Source organism: Pseudopodoces humilis, chromosome 1 (genome assembly GCF_049639895.1).
Source record: "Pseudopodoces humilis isolate 2021_Gansu_Grassland_sample_001 chromosome 1, ASM4963989v1, whole genome shotgun sequence".
NCBI lineage: Eukaryota > Metazoa > Chordata > Aves > Passeriformes > Paridae > Pseudopodoces > Pseudopodoces humilis.
Genome location: NC_142200.1, coordinates 149,667,906 through 149,690,468, shown reverse-complemented (window position 1 = coordinate 149,690,468; position 22,563 = coordinate 149,667,906). Strand labels below are relative to the sequence as shown.

Sequence of the window (22,563 nt, the reverse complement as noted above, 5' to 3'; positions counted from 1 at the left end):
ATCCACATCTAGAAAATGTGCCTGCATTAAATACCTAAAAAAGGACATGATGTGCCTTCTGTCCTCTAATGATAAACCCCAATCTTGCAGTGAAAGAGGCTGAAGTCCTGACCCAGGAGCGTGTGATGGTGTCAGAAGCCATCATGACCACACTGGGGTAAGTGATTGGATGTATGGGAGAAGGGGGGAATGTGTTCCTCATTTGGCTCTCCTTACTACCCATTTTATTGTAACTTTTAACCCTACTTTATTTTCTTTTTCAGAACTATTCAGTCCTCTGAAGGTAAGAGAAGCTGTTTTCTCTCTCTTCTTCCTGCCCTCCCTATCTGCAGCTGAGACTGTCAATGTATTTCACGTATCCAATTATTTTTGTCCAGTTTTCTTGAAATTTTCTGGAATGTTGGAACCTTTCAGGACTGCTCACTGTTCAAGGTTGAATTATTGGATGAACTGAGAACAAGCACAGTTTTAAAAACAGGAGAAGGGAAGAAAACCAAACAGTCCTTCCACAGAAGGTTTTATTATTCAAAGAAATGAATTTTCAATGACACTGCCAGCCTAATAACAATTTTTCTTTTTTCCAGGAGACCTTGAAGCTAGCAGAGAAGGTGTGCCCAAAAGCCCTATTTCATTAGCTGATGTTGGCTCAGAAGAGTTCTTCCAGAAACTCACCTCACGTATCTCAGAAATGGTATCTGCAAAAATAACTCAGGGTAAGGAATCTGGAAAACACAGTTTAATTACGGTAGGAAAAAAAAAAAAGCAATCTCTTTTTTTAGGTGTCATTTAATTATAAATGAGATTTATGCAGCAGGTTTTGAGACAGTCATTCTATATAAGCAAATGAACATTTGTCAATTCTTAGGGGTAAGAAATTTTTGTAGGAGTCCATCCAACCTGCACATCTCAGTCTGGAATTTTAGACTAGAAAAAAGCTATTATAGTAAATTGTAAAAATAAAAGTGTATTTTGCATATCTTAGGTATTTTGAATTCCTCAGGTATTTATCACTCCTAAATGAGAAAGCAATCCTGTTTTCTGTACTTCCCACATCTTCAAGTTGTACCCCACTGTAGAATTTTAAAATCAAATTAAAGCTGAAAACTCTGTGCACAGCTATGCAATAATCCAATGATTTGTTGAGTTGAATGAAAAACTCTGGTTTGTGTCTGCCCTGATTATCTTGTAGGAAAAAAAATTAACTAGGAGTAAAAATAGAGGCATTAACTCTCCAAACAAATATTCTTGCAGTGCAGCAGCAATACCTGCAGTAGGCCTGCAACACCATAATACATGATTGAATTTGATTTGAATTTGGATTTGAACATCCAAATTATTCATTTAATCCTAAACATCAATAGGAAATCACACTAAATATTACTGTGAATGCTCTTCCTAGGAAGAAGAAAAATTATGGTAGATTTGGTTCATGTTTAAATTGGGGATATTTATTTAACACTTTGCTGTTGCTCTGATTTTCAGCTAAACTTCGAGTACCGGGTGCTGAAAGTGATGATGAGTCAAGAACTCCCTCTGCATCTCCTCGCCATGGACGATCCAGACCTTCATCCATTGCTCAGGAATCCTCCTCTGAATCTGAAGATGGGGATTCCAGAGGGGAGGTATGATATCTTTATGGACAAATTTGACACAAGGAGAAAAGTAAACTTAGAATGGCCAACCTATGATGGTATAGGTATCTCCATCCTCTTTTGTGAAGTAATTCAATTTTGTAGGTGTATTTAGTGGTTAAATGTTGTGTCTGTGCTACAGAGCACAGAGAGTCAAATTCTGATGCTCACCCTGTGATCCTTCAAGTCCTTCAAGTCAACATGGCAAAAAAATACCCATGACTTGGCACCTCTTGCTTTCACGGCTGAACTTCAGAAAGTCAGAAGCTGATTTTCTGTGGTCTTAGACAGAGTTAGCCAGAGGAATCTTGGTGGGAAGTTCTTCATGAGGGAAATGAAAAGCACAAAGTGACTGTAGTCTCATGCCTGCAGATCTTTGACGTCTACATGGTCACTGCTGACTACTTGCCCGCGGCGCCCGACAAGGAGACCATCACCCTGAAGGAAGGACAATATGTGGAAGTCCTGGATTCAGCTCATCCCCTGAAATGGCTGGTCAGGACTAAACCCACAAAATCAAGTCCCTCTCGACAGGGTTGGGTGTCTCCAGCTTACCTGGACAAGAAATTAAAGGTGACTGATCATGTTTGGTTATTTCTCATTTAAAATTTCTTGTTCCTGTTGCAGTTTAGAGACATCCCTTTTGCAAGGAGTGATGGAGGAGGAGGTTGTTGAAGGGGTCTGGAAGAAGGTTGTACTTTTTCGTGTTTTTATTAGACAATATTTCTGGTTTGTGCAGGGGTTTCTGGATTGGAAAGACCTGAAAACTCTCCAGCACAAAAGAAATTTCACACTGGGTTTAGTAATTGTTGAACTAAACATGACTGTGGACACATGAGAGATATTCCTCAGTATGTACAGATAAAAGCACTGTCCACTTCCAAGAATTGTTTTAATTTTTTTTCCTAATATTGTAGTTGTCACCGGAGTGGGGAACCATGGAAATTCCAGAGTTTCCTGGAGAGTTTGTTTCTGAAGATGAATACAAAAGGAAGCTAAGGTGAGCTTGTGTCACTTGGTATTTGTACCTTTGAATTTTCCTGCCTTTTGAACCATTTGTGTTTTGTGATTGATTTCAGCCTAGGAAAATTCCAGGCAATCGAGATCACAGAATCCTAGAATGGTTTGGGTTGGAAGGGACCTTAAATACTATCTAGTGTCACTGAGTCCCGTGGGATGGGACAACTTCCACTGGCTCCATCCATCCATCATCCATCCATCCATCCATCATCCATCATCCATCATCCATCCATCCATCCATCCATCCATCCATCCATCCATCCATCATCCATCCATCCATCCATCATCCATCCATCCATTCATCATCCATCATCCATCCATCCATCCATCCATCCATCCATCCATCCATCCATCCATCCATCCATTCATCATCCATCATCCATCCATCTATCCATCCATCATCCATCCATCCATCCATCCATCATCCATCCATCATCCATCCATCCATCCATCATCCATCCATCCATCCATCCATCATCCATTATCATCCATCCATCATCCATCCATCCATCCATCCATCATCCATCCATCCATCATCCATCCATCCATCCATCATCCATCATCCATCATCCATCCATCCATCCATCCATCATCCATCCATCCATCCATCCATCCATTCATCATCCGTCCATCTGTCCCTCTCTCCCTTCCTCCCCCACCCCCTTCCCAGAGGGGAACTTTCAACACACCCAGGAGTCAGTTCCTCTGGTCATAAATCTCTACTTTACAGCCTAAAAGCCTCTCAAGGACAATTGTGATGATTTTTCTGTGATTTCTTTCTGCCCCCCTGTCTCCCCTTCAGTGTTCTCATTCAGGAGCTGCTGATCTCAGAGGAAGATTATATTCAAGATTTACAGTTCCTGCAGACTCATCACCTTAGGTACACTGAGACCTGTCCCAGTGTGCCAGGAGCTGTTGCCAGTCAGAAATCCACCATCTTCAGGAATATTGATGACATTGGTCGCTTCCATTCCAGGTGGGCATTCCCAAGTGCCTTCATTGGATACCAAAGAATGGCAGTACTATTATTTATTATTATTATTATTATTATTATTACTACTACTACTACTACTATTCTTACTTCTGTTATTATTATTACTGTTCTTACTATTATTCCTGATGTGGAGCACTGGCAGTGCTGAGGTGCAAGGGAATTGATGCTCCTTTTAGGAGGGTGAATGATGGCATGGCTTAAATCATAGCACAGGGTTAGGACTTCCATAATCCCCTTCAGAGCTTCAAAGCTTCCTGTGTCCAGCTTATTTTTTACTCTTTTAAGTGAATTTAACTGAGAAACAGTGAATTATGTTAAAAGGGCAGCCAGTTCTTACAGGCACTTCAGTGGTGTCTTCATAGAGAAATTAATCCACGTAAAACTGATGTCAGCATGCATGAATTTCAGGACACCTTCCACCATCCCAGGCTGCTCCAAGCTCCATCCAGCCTGGCCTTGGACACTTCCAGGGATCCAGGGGCAGCCACAGCTTCTCTGGCCCTGTGCCAGGGCCTCACCACTGTCACAAGGAAGAATTTCTTCCTAATATCCCATCTAACCCCGCCCTCTGTCAGTTTAAAGCCATTCCCCCTCATCCTGTCCTCCAGGCCCTTGTCCAAGTCCCTCCATCCCATCCCAGCTAAGAGAAATGGCACTGCGCTGGGTGAAGAGGCACTGAGAAGTTTAATGCTCATTTTCCCCCCATCGTTTCCTTTAACCTATGTTAACCTGACATCTCCTGATGCACAGCCTGCCTGCTGGGGCCCTGTTTTAGCCTCATTCCAGCACCTTTTCTCCTGTCCCCACAGTGTCTTCCTCCGGAGCTTGCAGGGCTGTGACACTGATGATGATGTGGCCATGTGCTTCATTAAGCATGAGGCAGAGTTTAACAAGTACATCCAGTACCTGGTGGGAAGGGTCCAGGCTGAGTCAATTGTCGTCAGCAAAGCTGTCCAGGATTTCTACAAGGTAAGGCAGGAGCCAAAAGCACCTGTGGAAAATTCATCCTGTAACCCACTGCATCAAGAAATGTAGTTGTTAATCACAAATGTGAACCTCAAAAGTGTTTGTAATATCTTTTGTTAAAAATAATGATTTTTAGTTCACTTTCCAGCTTTTTCTGGTAAGTGCAGCCAATATGGGAACATATTCTTATGCATTTATTAATATCATAAACTTTAAACAGATATAAATGTGGCTGTGTTTATGTAATTGTAATTAAAGGATGTTTTAAGGGCTATGACATTATAAGACCAAGAGAACTCACATAAATCATAAATATAGATAGACAAATATTGTTTATCTGCTCCAGCTACTCAGGATTTTTTTTCTACTGCTCTTTATAACAACCTTGCCTTGTTATTCCACGTATTTTTTCAGAGATACACAGATGAATTTGTAACTAATGAAGATCCCTCACAGCCACTGATCCCACCACTGCAGCACTACATGGAAAAACCCATAAACAGGATTCAGCAGTACCAGACAATAATTAAGGTAAAGAGATGTTGCTACAGGTTTGTGTTCTGCTCTGTGCAGTTTGTACAGAAAAAGATTTTATTTTTATTTCCTATTTCTTGTCTTCCTTCTGATGCAACTACAATTGAAAACTGCTTGAGTAAATAAGAGATTAATCAGTGGTGGTGTTCTCAAAATAGTTTTGTAAATGTAAATCCAGGTGGAGGTTCACAGAATCCAACCCCATAAAGTTTAGTGAGGCTTTAACTATATGCAAAAATATATGTATGATATAATATATGCCTGCATGGATGACAGGTATGAATTTGCTTCAAACTCAGCAACATTTATGTGATAAAGATAAGCAGTTTCCATGTCTAAGATAATGACTTACCTCTTCTTTTCCTTATGTTTTATACTGATATTTTAGTATGATGAAATTCTTGTTTTCTGAAAAGCTTTGCCCCATTCTACCACCCTGAAATATTTTGTCTTTCAGGCTTGCATCTGTTTTACTGTCTTAGACCACAAGCAAACATTTGAGTTTTTATATTGAGTAATACATATTGAGTAATACATAAACAGTATTTTCATGAGAAATAGCACTACGATACTCAGGAAGAAAATAATCATGGCAAAATATTGATGTATTCTAATGTTGTATAAATTAGCAGTTTGAGTATTTTGAAGAACTTTCTACTACTGTACACATACTGAACACATATTGAACACAAACACCAACATTTTTAAGGGTCTTTTGGAGGAGCAAAGGCATTTTCCATGCCTTCATCACTGGAAGAGAGGAACAGGAACAAATGTGAGAAGAACAGGGAAAATGCCATTTCACATTTTTTCCAATCTCTCTTTTTATTAATCTAAAGTTGGCTCAGCACATGAATTACTTGTCCTCTGGTACTGTGAGGGTCAGCAGAAGAGAAATGCAATGGGCATATTTAGGATCACTTTGGAATTTTTGGTTTTCAACCACCAAAGCATATCTGGTGTTTCTTTCAACTTTATCTTTGCTTAATGTCAACTGGTGTAAGGAAAATCCAGACTGGTTAGTCTTTGAGACTAACCAGCAGAATAGGTAGGAAAGAAAAGACTTTGTTATTTGAGAAGCACATGGTGAAAAATGGGATAAAAGTTGCTCAGGTGAAAGAGCCAGAGCAGATACTGAGAAAATCTTTGGCTCTGAAGGAGATGCTTTTTTTCTCTCTGATTGTCCACTAATATTTTCTTCATTCACCTACAGGAATTAATCCGAAACAAAGCCAGAAACAGCCAGAACTGCACTTTGCTGGAGCAGGCCTATGCCATTGTTTCTGCCCTCACCCGAAGAGCAGAGAACAACCTCCACGTCTCACTCATTGAGAATTATCCAGGGACCTTGGAAAGCCTCGGGGAACCCATCCGGCAGGTAACTGGAATTTCCCAGTCGCTGTTGGTTCCATGTGTGCCTTCACCAGTCTCTAAGGAGCCTTAATTCTTAGAAGAAAATCCTTTAGAAATGATGTCTGAAAGAGATGATTTGCTTATTTCGCTTTCTGCTGTCCAGAAATGGATGTTCTGGCTCCACTAAGGTTTGAAATGGCAGAGCATGGATGCTTATGGAGAAATTCACACATAATGCAGTTATTCACCTTTGTGACAGGAGTCAAATTGTTCTGGGCCCCTACATGATCTAAAAGGGTTTTAACTCATCCTCTCATATTATTGGGAAGCAACACAGGGCAGGTCCCGGAGTTACTGCCATCAAGAAACCCATATGCTCCCCCAGCTTTATCCCACGAGCCAGTTCTGTGGCTTTTTAGATGACCCAGCTATTAGGACACTTTAGTCAAGGACTTGCAACAGCTTCACTCAAATTCCTGTTTCTCTACAGATTTACTGTGTTATACCAGGCAATTAATTAATTCTGTCTCTATCAAATGTTTTACATGGGGATAATGGTGTATTGCTGAGTGAAGCAAGTAAGGTTAAATTATAGTGATGCTGTGGTGGGCATTCATCTCTCCACATTTAGGCATCCTAAAAGTGTCCAGTCACACCCCTCGAGTGTTTACTTCTCCCTAGAGATGCCTGGGGAAACCCATGTCACTAACTGAGCTGTCTGTGTTTGAAGCTATGTGAAATGAATACTTCCTGCTCTGGTGAAGGTGACCAAATCATCAGATCAAGTGCCTGTATAGTACCCAAAATACAATTTTCCCTTAATATTTTCAAGAGTGTTTCTGCCTGACAGAGGCTCTCTATTTTTCTGGCACAAAATAATACCATTTAAATGAAGGTGTAATGACAACCACTGGCTGTGCCCATGACTGATGAGTCACCTTTAGCATTAGAAACCATCTGCTGTGTTTTAATAAACCAGAAATACATCAGGGATGATGCAACAGGAAACATTTGTTATCTGGGCACTGAAAAACGATGGTGAGACATAACTGTGATAATTATTCCAGATGTATCACTATGTGCTCTTCCTTCTTTTTCCTATCCAGGGCCACTTCATTGTGTGGGAAGGAGCTCCAGGAGCTCGAATGGCATGGAAAGGACACAAAAGACATGTTTTCCTCTTCAAAAATTATATTGTGATCTGCAAACCAAAGCGAGACACAAAGACAGACACCTACAGCTACATCTTCAAGAACATCATGAAGGTCTGATCACTTTATGCTCTCATAAAGCATTTCTCTGTCAATTAGAACTTCACTTTTATATCCCGCTTGGACAGTCTTCTAATCCTTCTGAGCTATTTCTTTGCTTCAAAGTCTTTGAAGCACAAGTAGAATCTGCACTTATCCAAAAATATCTTTTTTAAACCGCTAAGAAAGCTGTCAGAAACCATCAGGGTGGACTTTTACCATGCAGCAAGGAGATTACAAGTACAAGCACTTATTTATCTCTGTTACCTCATTTAATTAACAGAATAAATATATTGATATTATAAATTGGATTTTGCTGCCTACAATTTGTAGCGAAAATTACATTTGTACATCTCTGGTTTTGGCAGTCTGTAATATTGGGAGTAAATTAGAAGGAATCTTATTTGCTCAATTCCATCACGTTCTCTCTGCTGGTTATGTCCCTTCCAGACACCAATTCCTGTTCAGAAATGGAAAAATTCAGAGGATTTGACCCACTCATCTTTAGACATTCTGGGTTAAAACTGCCAGAAATTGAGGAAAGATTTTTCACAAGGCAGGAGCTGCTCAACTCCAACCAAAACTAGCCAACCAACCAAAAAACCCATGGAACTCTTGACCAAGCCCAGCTAGGACCTTCTCAAAGTCCTTATCTTTGTCCTCATCAACATTCATAGGCAGATTTTTATTTTCCAAGAAAAAATAAAATGGAAACATTTCCATGCTTTGTCCTGTTCTCTACTTTTTCCAAACTGCCTGGGTCCAACCCTTCAGGGACGGTGTGTTCCACCCTGGGGATAGCTTTTAATGCTGGACATTGTTTTCCTTAAAAAATAACCCCAGGAAAATGTCAGTTTGGTAACCAGAAAGTCAAATATAGCAAGGAAAATAACTCTCAACTTTCAACTCTGGTTGAGCCCAACTCTCAGCTCTGGCTGCTCTTCAGCCAAAGCCACGTTGCATTGCTCACGCAATCTCAAAAATCTTTGAAGGAAGCACAGATTACCCCTTTTTGCTGTTGGGAATTCCTAAAAACACAGGATTTGCAGTGACTTTCTTGCCCTTTGTGTCACTCAGCTGAACAACATAGACGTGAACGACCTGGTGGAAGGGGATGACCGGGCCTTTGAGATCTGGCACGAGCGGGAGGACTTGGTGCGCAAATACCTCCTGCAGGCGCGGACCGTGAACATCAAGAACTCCTGGGTGAAGGAGATCTTGGGCATCCAGCAGCGGATCAGCGAGCCCATCTGGAGTAAGTGTGGCACAAGACAGCCCAGACCTTTTTTTTCTGGGTGGTCTCCTTGGTTGAGGAAATTATAAAAGGGGGAGAGAAGCTGTTTATGGTCGTTAAATGTGGGAGCAGCTCCAGGGAGGGGATTCTGCCCCTCTGCTCTGCTCTCGTGGGATCCCACCTGCAGTGCTGTGTCAGCTGTGGGGTGTCCAATATGAGATGGACGTGGAGCTGCTGCAGCGAGTCCAGAGGAGGCCATGAAGATGATCTGAGGGTTGAAGCACCTCTCCTGGAGGAAAGGCAGGGAGAGCTGGGGTTGTACCCTGATCCAGAGTCCTACACACCCCAGTACAAATAACCCGGGGTTCCAGACTCTTTACTCAACTCCTGGCTTACATTGCTCCATCTTTGCACCTGGGTTTGCTTTGGACTTCTGTCTGGTCATTAAGGCTTCATCATTCTCAGTGTCATTTGAGATTCCACCGGTTCTCAATCCACAAAATCTATCAGCGGGGATATTAGATCTTTACTTTCCAGGCATAAGCTACAAATGGTATCCACTATAGCATAAGGGTATTTGGCATCTGAAAATGCCAGAACAGCATTGGATTTAGTCCAAATACACTGAAAACAAGTCTGGGCGCTTAATTTTTGTGCCTTTAGTGAGATATTTTAGTGAGGAAGACTATCAGAATAACTTTGTATGGTTTCATTTGGTAGCAATGGGTTAAAATAAAATTCACTTTAAAAAGCTGTGGCTGCCCCATCCCTGGAAGTGTCCAAGGCCAGGCTGGATGGGGCTGGGAGCAGCCTGGGATAGTGGAAGGTGTCCCTGCCTGTGGCAGGGGGTGGAATGCAATGATCTTTAAGGTCTCTTCCAACTCAAACTATTCTGTGATTCTATGATTCAATGAAAGCATAGATTTCATTATGAGGACAATATGAAGAATGCTACTTTGGATATCCAGGCTGCATTTTATTTGAGGAATTATCATAATGGAGACAGATGTGTGGTGTCTGAATAATGTGGAAGTGCTTATTAAAATCATGGCCTAAAATAATTCTAGATCAGCAATAAATTCCTTCTTTTTCATATGGTCTAACTTTGTGTTACAGTCTGAATTTAGTCTCAGACAAGCAAGGAGAGCATGTCACCCATAAAGTCTTGAGTTGCTAAAATTTCCTGTTCACTTTTCTATTCTGAACCTCACAGATTTGCAAAAATTATTCTTATCTCACTTAGCAGCAGCCATGCTGTGGACAGAGCCCCTTCCTCCAGACTAACACACTTCCTCTGATGTTTCAGTCCCTCCAGACTTTGAGGAAGAACTGGCAGACTGCACAGCTGAGCTGAGAGAGACAGTCAAGCTGGCCTGCAAGGTGACAGGAGCTCCCAAGCCATCCATCAGCTGGTACAAAGGTACGAGCAGCAGGGCAGGAAATGTGCTCCCAGCCCATATTGCTGTGGAAACTGGTAGTGGGTAATCCAAGAGCTGATCCCCTAGAGATACTCAAATCTGGAGACCATGTTTTTGGGTGTTTTGGGTGTGCTCCTTTAGCTGGAAAAGCAGAATTATCACTGCACAGAATGTACTCTGGGATAATTTCACTTTTAAATGAGAGCAGTGGTGATGTATGGGGTTCTTCAACAGTACTTTGCCCTGGATGATGTTTTACAGAGAGCTGGATGAAGAGCTGATTCCTCAACTACCAGCATCAGCTGCAGTGATACAGCTCTCAGCCCCCTCAGGATGACAAGCAAAAGGATGAAATTCCTAAAGAGGAAACTCTTAGTAAGCAATTTTAAAATAATTTTCTCTTTCAGATGGAAAGCCAGTGGAGGTGGATCCCCATCACATCATAATAGAAGATCCTGATGGTTCCTGCACACTGATCTTGGACAACCTGACAGGGGCTGACACAGGACAGTACATGTGCTTCGCTTCCAGTCCTGCTGGGAATGCCAGTACCTTGGGAAAGATCCTTGTTCAAGGTAAAGTCCTGCACAAATGCAGTAATTTAAGGGGGTCTAATACCACAAACTTGTACCAGCCATGGTGTGACCAGCAGGACCAGGGCAGCCACTGTCCCCTGTGCTGGCACTGCTGAGGCACCTCCAGCTTTGGGGTTGGTTTTGAGACTTCCATGACAAGAAGGACATTGTGGTGCTGGAGAGTGTCCAGGAACGGAGCAGAGCTGGGGAAGGGGCTGGAGGACAAGAAGGGAGCTGGGAAAGGGGTCCAGCCTGGAGAAAAGGAGGCTCAGGGGGAATTTCTGGCTCTGCACAACTCCCTGACAGGAGGGGACAGCCGGCGGGTCAGGCTCTGCTCCCAGGGAACAGGGACAGGAGGAGAGGGAACAGCCTCAGTTAGCACCAGGGAAGGTTTAAATTGGAGATTAGGGAAATTTTCTTCACCAAAAGTGTTGTCAACCTCCAGAACAAACTTCTCATGGAAGTGGTGGAGTCACCATCCCTGGAAGAGCTCAAAAAACGTTTAGGTGTGGCACTTGGAGATGTGGTTTACTGTTGGCCTTAGCAGTGTTAATGGTTGGACTCCATGACCTCAGAGGTCTTTTCCAAACTAAATGATCCTATGTTTCTATGATGTTACAAATATTAAGACATTCTATACAACATATACTGGATAATATTTAAAAAAAAAAAAAAAAGAAAATTTGTACAGGTGCAGGCAACTGTTTTTAGGCCAAAACATTTTGTCTTTAGTATCCTTTAGATGCACTGAGAATTATCTGGACAGGGACACGCCCTTTCTACCTGCTTGTATTTCCAGCTACCAGTCACATTTACCTTTGCTTTTTGCAGTGCCCCCTCGGTTTGTGAACAAGGTCAGAAATGCTTATCTTGTCGAGGGTGAAGATGTCCAGTTCACCTGCACTGTGGAAGGAGCACCCAGGCCTCAGATCAGGTCAGTCCTACAATTCATATGGGTACAAATCCTGGTTTCCCATTTTGCATAGTCAGAAAAGTAATTTTGAGTTTATGACCCTTTCTTTACTGTGTCTTCCATCTTTACCCCATGCCAGTGCTGGCTCTTCATGGTCCAGACATTCCTGAGATTCTCAGCAATTAATTTTAGCTAGAGTTTGAAAAGAAATACCCACAGATAGACCCTGAGGAGGACTCTGTCCAATCTAAAACCCTGGAAAACATTTTATCATTGTTTATCCTCCCTGCCTTACACCTGACTTGATTTTATCAGGTGTTCAGACAAAAGCACAGCAAATCTTGTGATCATTTAAAGCCCTTTTTCCTGTACTGACTGAGGAGATCTCTTGGGAAGAATGTCATAAATGTTACAGTTTAATACTCAGGTGTGATCTCCCCACCTGCAGCCCTCCCCTCCAGGATCCAAACGTTTCTCTAAGGACTAACTCCTGAGTTGTTTGATGGATGGATCAGTGGTCTTGGAGACCTCTTGATGCTGCATAATTTTTCCTGGCTTATAGTCCATGTTTTCCCACTCAGATGGTACAAAGATGGGGTGCTGCTGAAGGACACCGGTAAATACCAGACTTTCAGTGAACCACGGAGTGGCATCGTAGTCCTGGTGGTCAAGAACCCTTCCAATGAAGATATGGGGCACTATGAATGTGAGGTAAGTCAGGAGTCATTTAAGTATCTGCCATCTGAAATGATACAGGCAGGAGAATTCATTTCACTGGGAGAGACCCATGGCTGAGTAGTTGCTCATAGAAATACTATAGAAATTCAGGCTGAACTAGGTCTGGAATGTGAATGTCCAAAAGCTTCAGAATATTCTGATCTGACAGTTTGTTGGTACAAGTAATAATTGATGGAGCTTGTTCTGGAGCTTAAACTCAGATCCAGGTCTTTAGAGTAAACTCTTACAAAATTTGGGACAATTCTGATGTGATATTTTGTTTCTGGACTGTCTTTAAATTATGACTAAGAAACCCTCCAGAGCAAAAAGAAATTAAGTCTAAACAGAAGGATAAACCACTGAAATTCCTGTTTTGTTCACCAAACATACATGGAAGTAGCTGATAAATATTTCAAAATATAAGATATTTTATGAAAATTAGGCATAGTCTATGCATTCATTGTAACAAAACATAAATAAGTTCTGAGGACTTGGCAATAAAAGAAATTTGTCTTGGTTTAAGAAATAAGCATGGGTCAGCTGCTCCATGGTAAAATGGTTCAGCTTAAGGAAACATTTAGGGAGTTTCATATACCTGAAAGAATTCTACTGGAATTTTAGCAAAACCAGACTACCTTGCATTTGCCATTGACTAAGATCTTAAGGTCCAGTATTCCCAGTATACTGCGTAATTATTGGATGATAAAACAGAAAAAAAATCCTCCTCAATGGCCCTCTAAGTGTGTGCACAGCAGGAATCTGGGCTTGTTGGTAGAGACAGAGTTACCCCAGGAGCAATTCCCAGGCTGCAGAGCAAGCACCCAATAATTAAGTAAATAAGTTTGCTGATGTGCTGTTAACTTGTCTTGTGAGTAATTTTTGGTAAAAGCCCAAGAACTCCACTGAGCAACAAAGTGTCCCTTCAAACTCCAGCCTGCACTGGGGTCACACCTTCACCCATTTCTGTCATCACTGAACTTTCAAAGATAGCACAGGCAGGGGTTTATCATGACAAAAAACATGCTGTGTTTCATTTGGCACTGCACAATTCTCTTCAGCTGATGAACAGATTAGGGTCTGCCAAAAGTGGAGCAGAGCTTTACCACCACAGCGCCGCAGCCCTGACCCAGGAGAGGAGAGGAGACCAAGCCATCACCATTGAAGGTACGACCCTTGCCCAGCTCCGTACGTACACCAGCCAATTCCCCTAAAAACAATGAGGATCCAGTATCTTTTGCCATCTTATCCATGTTGGTTGTTGGTGTCCGTGTATCTGTCCGTCTCTGGAGATGTGCATGGGCACAGGGCAGCTCGGCTCCGTGCCCATCATCATCTGTTGATTTCCAAACCTGGCAAATCAACTTCATATAATGCTCGTGAATGCGTTATATGAAAATGGAGGAGCAAATGAAGGGTTTGTCACACCACCACTAGCGCAAAAAGAAATGCTATGTATTGTTGGAATATTTGAAAATGTGTGTCAGCCTGGCAGGAATGTTACAGGGGCCACTAAATAAAGGTGGAGGCATATTGTGATTGCTCCTGGAACACCACTGAAGGACATCAGGGATGACTTTGGAAAGCAGAACTGACAGCAGTGTGTCCTGAGCAATGGTTAGGTCATCCATTATTAAGGACTGTCCAGGGATAGTCATAGAGACTGTTCCTTTTTTTTTCTGGCAGTTTCACCTGGATTGGTAGGGTGGTAAGAATTGATTTTACACCCATCCAGAATTGCATCTTTCTTCATAACTTTTAGTCATTACTGCCTAAAGTTCCCTGCTGATCCCAGGGATTTCCACACAAGAGTGTGTTAGCTGTAAACCCATCACAGCCCAGTTTAAATCCAGGGCTACATCTCCCTAGGGAGCATTACCTGGCACAGGGAATTGGTTCCTGGTACATCTTGTAAGCGTACTTGTGTGGCTGAGCGTGAGCCAGCCAGTCCTGTCTGTCTTGAACAGCTCCCAGTGGCAGCTCAGCAGATGAGACAGCCAAGGGACCACCTTTAATAGGTTAGGGACAGATTTAGAGGGCAAGAGAGAGGATGTGGACAGGCACAGGCCTTTTCTTGCCAGCAAACCTTGGTTTCACAGGCCTCTCCCAGATGGGGATGGTGGAGACACTCCCAACAAAAGCCAGAGTTTTGCCAACAGCTCTAGGACCTTCTTTCCTCAGCTTTGGTGTTTCCACACTGTCTTGTGATAATAGCAGGAGTTCCAGAGCATGTTGGAAAGGGTATTATTGACATTATCAATGTCCACCACGAGGCAGTGTTCTGACTCATGAAGCTGCTGGGCAGAGAATGCTGCAGTCTGGAAAAATATTCAGGGATAAATGATCCTCTACTCATATTTTTTCATCATTTCCTACAGTCTTCTGCCGTTGGCCCTGTTTGAGACAGGACCCTGGTCTGGCAGGACCTTTGGGCCAGCCTTCTGTAGACACAAATGTTGTGCTATTACATTAAGAGGCTTCATCCACAATAAATTATTAAAATTAGCATCCTGATCTATGAACTTTCCTGACTTCATTTGAAACATATTTTCCTTTTAGCTCTTTCCCAGAGTGCCATCAAAAAGCATTACAGGGAGGATGGTGTAAGTGTAGAATCACTATAATTTTTTTCAGCCAAATAAACCTTCAAGTACTCGAATTCTTTGTCTTTTCTATGCCCCAAAGAGAGAAAAATAAGTTGTGTGCAGGATGTAGAGGAACACAAAGAAATCCCTGTCAGGGTGGTGTATCTTGATGAAGTTCCCTTCAGGCAGATGTTATAAAAGAAAACAAGGGTTGTATAAAATGTTAGGAGCATTTTCAGCTCTGGGGGTTGCAAATGTGTATGTTCAGCCCCAAATTCCTCATCTGCTGTTATTCCTGTGATCATAAACAAACAAAAAAACCTGTGAGCTTGGTTACAGAAATATAATTGGAGCTTTCCTGGAAGCTTCAGAAATGTCATGAAATAGGTTTATTCTGTGATGTGCAATTGCTTGAATTCCGTAATAGGGAAGAAAATAGATCTCTGAGTCATCTCCAGGGAGAAACAGGGGGAGAGCTGCTTCAGGCCAGTGGATAAAATAGGCTCATCCATGAAGCAAGAGGATTGTTGTGAGCAGAATTGCACCAGGGATGAATTTGGCACAATGCACTTGACCGAGGAGGGAATCCGTTGCTTTCTTGAGAATCAATAACCAGCCTTGATCTGCCTGGGGAAAAATCAGGTTCATCTGGCAAAGAACTGGAGGACAGGTGGATCTCATGAAGGCTATCTCTTTCCATCCTCAAAATCCTTCCTATTTGTGAAAATGGGATTACTTGTAACTTCACCAAGAGGACAACATTACTGCTCTCACAACAGGAAATAGATACCGTGCCTGCTTCCTGGCTCACCTGCACCCTGGGTCTGATTTATCTCTGTTCCTGTGAAATGATTGTCTGAGTCTCATGAGGCACCCAAAGGGCAACTATTTTAGTTTTTATCCTCCTGCCTTTCTGTACTGTTTATTCTGCTGAACCAAACCCACGGTTTGGGATACCATTAGTCCAGTGGTTTATGAGCCCTGACCTGCAGCTGGTGATGGTCCACAGCCCAAGACCATGGGTATCAAAACCAAAATTCTTTGGTTTAAATTCACACTGTGGGAGTTTGCAGGTCCCTTGGATGGACCAAATCCAAAAAGGATGGAAACCACTGGACTAAGGGATCCCGTGTGAGCTGAGATCTGCCTTCAGCCACACCTGGTCGCTGCACTGAAGTCAATGGAGGGTTGCTTAAAAAAATCCTCTTTCTGTGGATATTGGAAGAATTTGAGACACTTTAAAAAAAGTGTAGCTGAAAGAAGATCCTTCTCTTTGACTTCCAGTTGACTGTGTCTGCTTTGCACCTTGCTGCTTAACCTGTACACGGCACACCTGGGCTGATGTGCTCTGGCATGTTCTGGTGTGATTTACCCATCCAGGCTCACTAACCTGATTATTTATTAGGGAAAGCAAAGCCCAGTGCCTTGGAAAGGTGTTGCATTTCCATAGGGGTGGGCAGGTCAGGACCTAGAACGAGACAGTCGATACAAGGGGAGGAGTCAGGTACAGGAGTGGAGATAAAGCCATAAATAAAAATTCCCAAAGCAGCTGCAGCCAGGCAACAATAATTCCTTCGCATCTTTGCCTTAGATTTCATGCAGAGCCTTGTCATGTTCTTCAGCTGCCTTGTAGCAGCCACCTTGTTAAAAATCAGCAGAATTTGAAGTTCTCACAAGGAAGATTTAAAATACAGAGGAGGATTAGATCTCTTAGTGTTACTGAAGAAATAGGGCACAGGAGTTTGTCCCCTGGCCATTTGGATGTTGCCTGATTGGGGTATTTACCTCATTATTTTTATTCTCTTATCACCATGGTTTAGTCTCATTTTTGGCCGGGCCACAGGGTTTTCAGTGCAAATTCAGGAGAGCCCCATCTGCCTTTGAAACCATGTCAGTCGCTGCAGGAGTGGAGCCTTTTGGTTGTTTTGGTTTGGGGGTTTTGTATGTTTAGGTTTTGGTGGGGTATTTTTGAGAGAGATCCCAAAACACTTGCATTTCATTCTTAAAATTAAAAAAACCTCTTATATCCATGAATTGAGCCACCAGCCCTGGAGGGATTTCAAAGACCCATGGATGTAGCACTTAGGGACAGGGTTTAGTGGTGAAGGTGGCAGTGCTGGCTTAGCAGCTGGATTCAACAATCCCAAGGGCCTTTCCCAACCTCAATGATTGCAGGAATTACTCCTTTTAGGATTAGTTTTAGCAGTTCTTGTCAGGTTTTGCAGACTAGTCTCCAAAAGTGTAGCAGAAGGAGGTGAAAACAGAGCAGTGCTCCTCTGGTTCATGGCAGCAGCGTGAACTGGGAAGAAAAAATAGGTTTAAGCTTCTGTGAGTGGAGAAAAGAGACTTAAAAATTGTAATAAAGGCCATAAATAACCTTCCATCCATTCAGAGCAAGGAGAACTCACTTATCCTCAGTGTTCCATCACTTGTTGGCCAATGTTTTAATCTATTAACCCAAGAAATGTCTGGTCCTACAAAAGCACTGGCTGTCCCTAATGCTTACAGCTTTTAACCTGTTTATCAGGGGCTCCTGCTTTGCAAAGCTGTTTGCCTAAAATGCTCTTGAAAAGTTGAAATGATAAATCCGGTGCTAAAAATGGATGCAGAATATTTTCCTCTCGGGGAAAACAAAAAACAAACAAAGAAAACAAAACAAAACCAAAAAGAAGTAAAAGAAACCCAAATTCTCTCATCCTACTTTCGTGTGGTTCTATCCTTCAATATAGGATTGCTCAAATCCTCCCTCACACCTCAGACAGTACATATACGATTTATTAAATGCTATATTCAGCTTTCTTATCCCAGGCCTGCTGAACTTTTATTATTAAAGAATATTCAGTATTTATATATTGAATCTCTTTGGCATCCACTACAAATATAAATATCACAGTTGGTGTCATTTGAGAGGACTGCAAGAACAGACGTTTATAGAGTAACCATCAAAGAGACATTTTCTTATAGACACTGTGAAATTTCATTAAATTTATTCAACTATTTAGTTTATATTACCCAATTCTCATCTAAATACACTCACTGCTAAAATAATTGTAGAAAACACTTATTTTCCAGGTGTATAATCCAATTAATTAAAACATTTCCATCAGAACACCAGAATTTTTACTCATATACTCACTGCATATGGATGAATCCCATAATATTATTTAATGAGATGTTCTAAAAGTTATTTGAAAATTGCAGAATAGTGACTTAAAAATTCAGTGAAAATCTCCAACCTGAGTGTAGTAAATTGTTTGAGCACTCAGTTCATCTGCCATCACAATTATTATCATTCCACCATTTAAAACAAGGTTTGAGTTGTTTAAAACAAGATATTAAAGATAGGTAAATGGTTTTATTACAATTGTGTCCGGGGATAAATATTTGAAAATAATTTTGCTCTTTACTTACCCAGTTAATATAAACTCAGATTTCCAAACAGACTCTGTTGAAACTCACCCAGTTCTGCAGTAACTCTGGAAAATTATTCCAGATTTTTATAGGCATAAACAAGACAAGGTTCTGCAAAAGAAACATGAGCTCTAGGTCAGATATTAGCATCAATATTTGCACAAAATTCTTTTTCATTATGGTCAAATTGTGTTTTTACCTGAGGCAGGGAAGAGCCCTTGGAAGTGAAGTGGAAGGAAAATTAGGTTAAAGTTTTCCATTTAATATTGTAAATGTATTTTTAATTTTCAGTCAATGCAGGTTTGGGGGCACCACTGAAAACATCACCACTAATCATGACTTATTTAACAAATAATACAGACACTCCAAGTTCCCTGGGCAAGAACTGTTTGTGATTTTATTGATATTTTTAAGTAGCAGTTCACTTAAACTGCACTGACTGAAAATTACCAGAGCTTATTTATTATAGGCTGGCTGGAAAATTGAAAACCAATTTCTGGAGATTAAATTATGGGGTTTTTTTAGACATTTTGCTAGTTTGTTAAATAAAAAGTGGGGCCTGCTGATGTTTTTTTTTCTAGATCTCAAATAGGTTCAGCAGTTCAGAGTGTGCTCAGAGCAGTGTGGTTCAAAGAGTGACTTAATTTTATTCCAGTGGATAGGATGGGAAACCTGCTGAAAAATCTCAATTAGTTCTTTAAATGGTATCTTTCTACTTTTCAAAAATGTCAGTTTTAAGAAATATTTGCAACACCGTGAAATTGTAACTTTTGCTTCTGATATGCATCGACAGCTTCCAGTTGGTTATGGGAGAAGTGTCAGGAAAAAATGTAAATTAGAACAAAAAAAAAAGAGATGGAGCAGACACAGAGCTCTCCTGGGTTTTCTAGGATTTGGGGTTTTGGGGTTTTTTTAATGCTGATTTTTCTTTGCTGATGATAATGATATTAGTTTTCATATTTATCAGCTTAGATTTTACATCCAGTCCACAAAAGTTTGGCCACAATCCAGTCTTTGGGGGAAACTCTTTTTTCTAGGAAGTGAAATGCAATTTAAAGAATTGCAGCTTTCCAGGATTTTCCAGATTGAGGCATTTTCAGGTTTCTGACACCACTACTACCTTATTATAGGATAAAGAAAAATTAAATATGGACCTTGTTTTCTAGCTTTCACCTACCAAACAAAAATGGTAAAATAAGCAGTTTTTGCCAAATTGTTCTCCACAAAATATCTAATTTCAAAGCTAAATGTTCAGAGAGCATTCTGGATTTTCATTCCTGGTCAGAAACACTAAAGATGATGCCAGAAATAACCACAGAAAGCATGGATGGGATGGTACAGTTGGTTATTTTTCACTCCAGTTTAACTGAGCAAAGATAATTTAATCATTTCAGCTTTTGCCTTTCTTTAACCCCATGCTGTTCATACTGTTCTCTTTGTAGTCACTGAACAAGAGACTAAAGTGCCCAAGAAAACCATCATCATGTAAGTGCTGATTTTTTTTTTTTTTTGGGTAACATTTGTGGTTTTTTTGCCTTGCTGCCTCTGCATGATCCAATAACAAGCTTGTGTTCATTGGCCATGCAAGTGTGTTCATCCCCAGCCCACCAGATCCTACGGAATTCTGTGCCATGTGAAGTGATCACCTTAAAAAAAGTCCTGTTGTTCTTGTCCAAAAATAGCAGCATTGGTGTTTGACACAGCCTGGGGCAGTCATTTTATGATATTACAGAGGAAAAATATTCCCCCAAATGCTGATAGAGTTGCACAAGAGTTGGGGAAGGTAGAGTCTGACTCAGTGCTGAATGAACTTTGAGCTTTGAAAATATCTACCCATTTAAGAAATATCTCAGAGCTTAGAGTGATTTCTTCTGGCTTTATTTTACATTTTTCAGGAAAGCCTTGTATAATGAAGCAGTAGGAAGATGAATATTTTTATCCCCTTTTATGTCTATATTTCTAATATAAATAATTGTCCCAGTGACTTGGTCTTTTTAGATACTTCTAGCCTGGTTTATACTGGATGCCTATAAAATACAAAGATTAATTACTGCAAAAAGCAGTATTTTCTCAGTCATGCATGGCCTAGAAGCCAAGCAGCCATTAAAATGTAAATCTATCTTCTTAAGTACCAGAAAGAAATACCTAATAAAATTGTTTCATGTGCTGGGAGGGGGACCCTGGCACGTGACAGGATTTCAGAGCAGTTCCAAGCCACTCCAACCATGTCCTGAGGGCAGGAAGTAGTTATGCAATGAATATTTTGGGGAAATGCCTTCCCTCAATAGCTGCACTACTGCTAAAATCAGCCCTTGACTTGGACATGAGGCTTATTTTTATTTTATTTTTATTTTAATTTTATTTTATTTTTATTTTATTTTTATTTTATTTTATTATTTTATTTTATTTTATTTTTATTTTTTATTTAATTTTATTTTTATTTTATTTATTTTAATTGTTTTTTAATTTATTTTTGAGGGTGTATTTTATTTTTGTTAGATGGTTAAGATTTGCCTATCTTTTATCCCTTTTATTGTTTTCTGTAAGGATTTTTCCTTTAGATCCATGCACTTGGCGCTTTTGGAGGCAGTGGTTTATAAATTGTGCCCTCTCCCAGAAGATGCACATAAACTCGGTTAAATTTCCAGCCATCAGATCTTTTTCACCCTGAAAAAAACAGAAAATAAAGTGTTTTTACCTGTACTGCCTCAAGGACCAGGATTCAGACTGAGGCAACTGAACAGAGATGTTTTTTTTAATATCAAATTTAGAAATATTGTGAGAAAGTCGTGGGCAGGAGAGAATCTCAGAGCCACTAAAACTTGTTAAATCTCAATTATCCATATCTCTGTGCCTGTATCTGGAGCAGCAGCATTAATACTGGTGGATTAAATAATATTCATTAATACAAAATACCATCAGTGGAGCTGATTTCTAAGTTTCTGAGATCTAAATTCCACAGGCTGTTGCTCTGGACAGCTCCAGAAGGGATTCCTAAATCAAGGGCTGCAGGCTCTAAGGAGTTTGGTAAATTCAGGAGTGAGTTATCAAACAGAGATTCCCCTCTTTTTGTGGTCATGAACTCTAAATTCGAGTGGACCTCAACTGAAATTGGGATGGTGATGGGGAAAGTTTGGGAATAATTCTGTAAGGGCAGATTCCAACTCTTCTTAATCTGTGACAAACTGATGAACAGAAGCAGCTTTAAAACTACTGGCAGGAAATTATTGATAATTGAGAGATGGGATTGAACAATGTCCATATGTGTAAATCCCAGACCCCAAAAAACCCATTTTAACTTTGCAACATAGATCAAAGTCTACTGCAAGCACCCAAGGGTTCATTCTCATCTAAAATTATTTAGTTCTGTGTAATTCAGAAAGGCACCATGGCCAGTAGGAAGGATCTGCACAAACACTAAACATTTATGGAAAAACTGCAGAAAACTTAGGGAAAAGAGTAAAGCAGTGGAAATGAGCAGTGGAAGAGAGGGTGCTCTGCAAGGAAATAAATCTCCCTGCAGCTGATCCAGTCCTGGACTCCACCACGTCCTTAACGGGAGAGACTGATGGTGGAAACAAATCCGATCTCCAGAGGAGAAGGAAGTACAAATTTTCAAAGATAAGATCAGAAGATGAGAAAGGCTGCAAGAAACACAAAAGGATTAGTCTTTCATGATGGCTGTAAATAAGTTCTCCATTCTCAAGGGCAAAAATCAGAGCAGAGATGTCTGAAGAACAGAGACGGTGACCTTCAGCCCCACGTGGCTGTGACTGGAGAATGGAGAGGAGGAAGAGAGGAATTAAAAAGCTGCTGTCCCCATTCTTAATCTCAGCTCAGGCCACTGTTTGACCCTTCCGTTAATTCTTTGTTTTTAACCCCATTCCTTGGAAATAGGAACAGAATCTCAACACAGAAACAAAATGAGCTTTTCCTGTGATTTCCACTGGAGCAGATGTGGAACA

The 22,563-nt window shown here is 41.0% G+C and overlaps 1 protein-coding gene across 1 annotated transcript in view; it reads left to right on the top strand.

Annotated features, from left to right (window-relative positions):
- Positions 1-22,563, top strand: part of OBSCN (obscurin, cytoskeletal calmodulin and titin-interacting RhoGEF) — a 181,241-nt gene that overhangs the window by 125,201 nt on the left and 33,477 nt on the right. Inside the window, 17 exon segments of the mRNA XM_088064601.1 lie at positions 91-157; positions 264-283; positions 585-713; positions 1,483-1,622; positions 2,004-2,204; positions 2,549-2,631; positions 3,454-3,627; positions 4,455-4,614; positions 5,026-5,142; positions 6,359-6,523; positions 7,605-7,763; positions 8,826-9,003; positions 10,289-10,402; positions 10,808-10,975; positions 11,807-11,909; positions 12,470-12,599; positions 13,664-13,769. Of these exon segments, the coding sequence (XP_087920727.1) occupies positions 91-157; positions 264-283; positions 585-713; positions 1,483-1,622; positions 2,004-2,204; positions 2,549-2,631; positions 3,454-3,627; positions 4,455-4,614; positions 5,026-5,142; positions 6,359-6,523; positions 7,605-7,763; positions 8,826-9,003; positions 10,289-10,402; positions 10,808-10,975; positions 11,807-11,909; positions 12,470-12,599; positions 13,664-13,769 (2,214 nt within the window).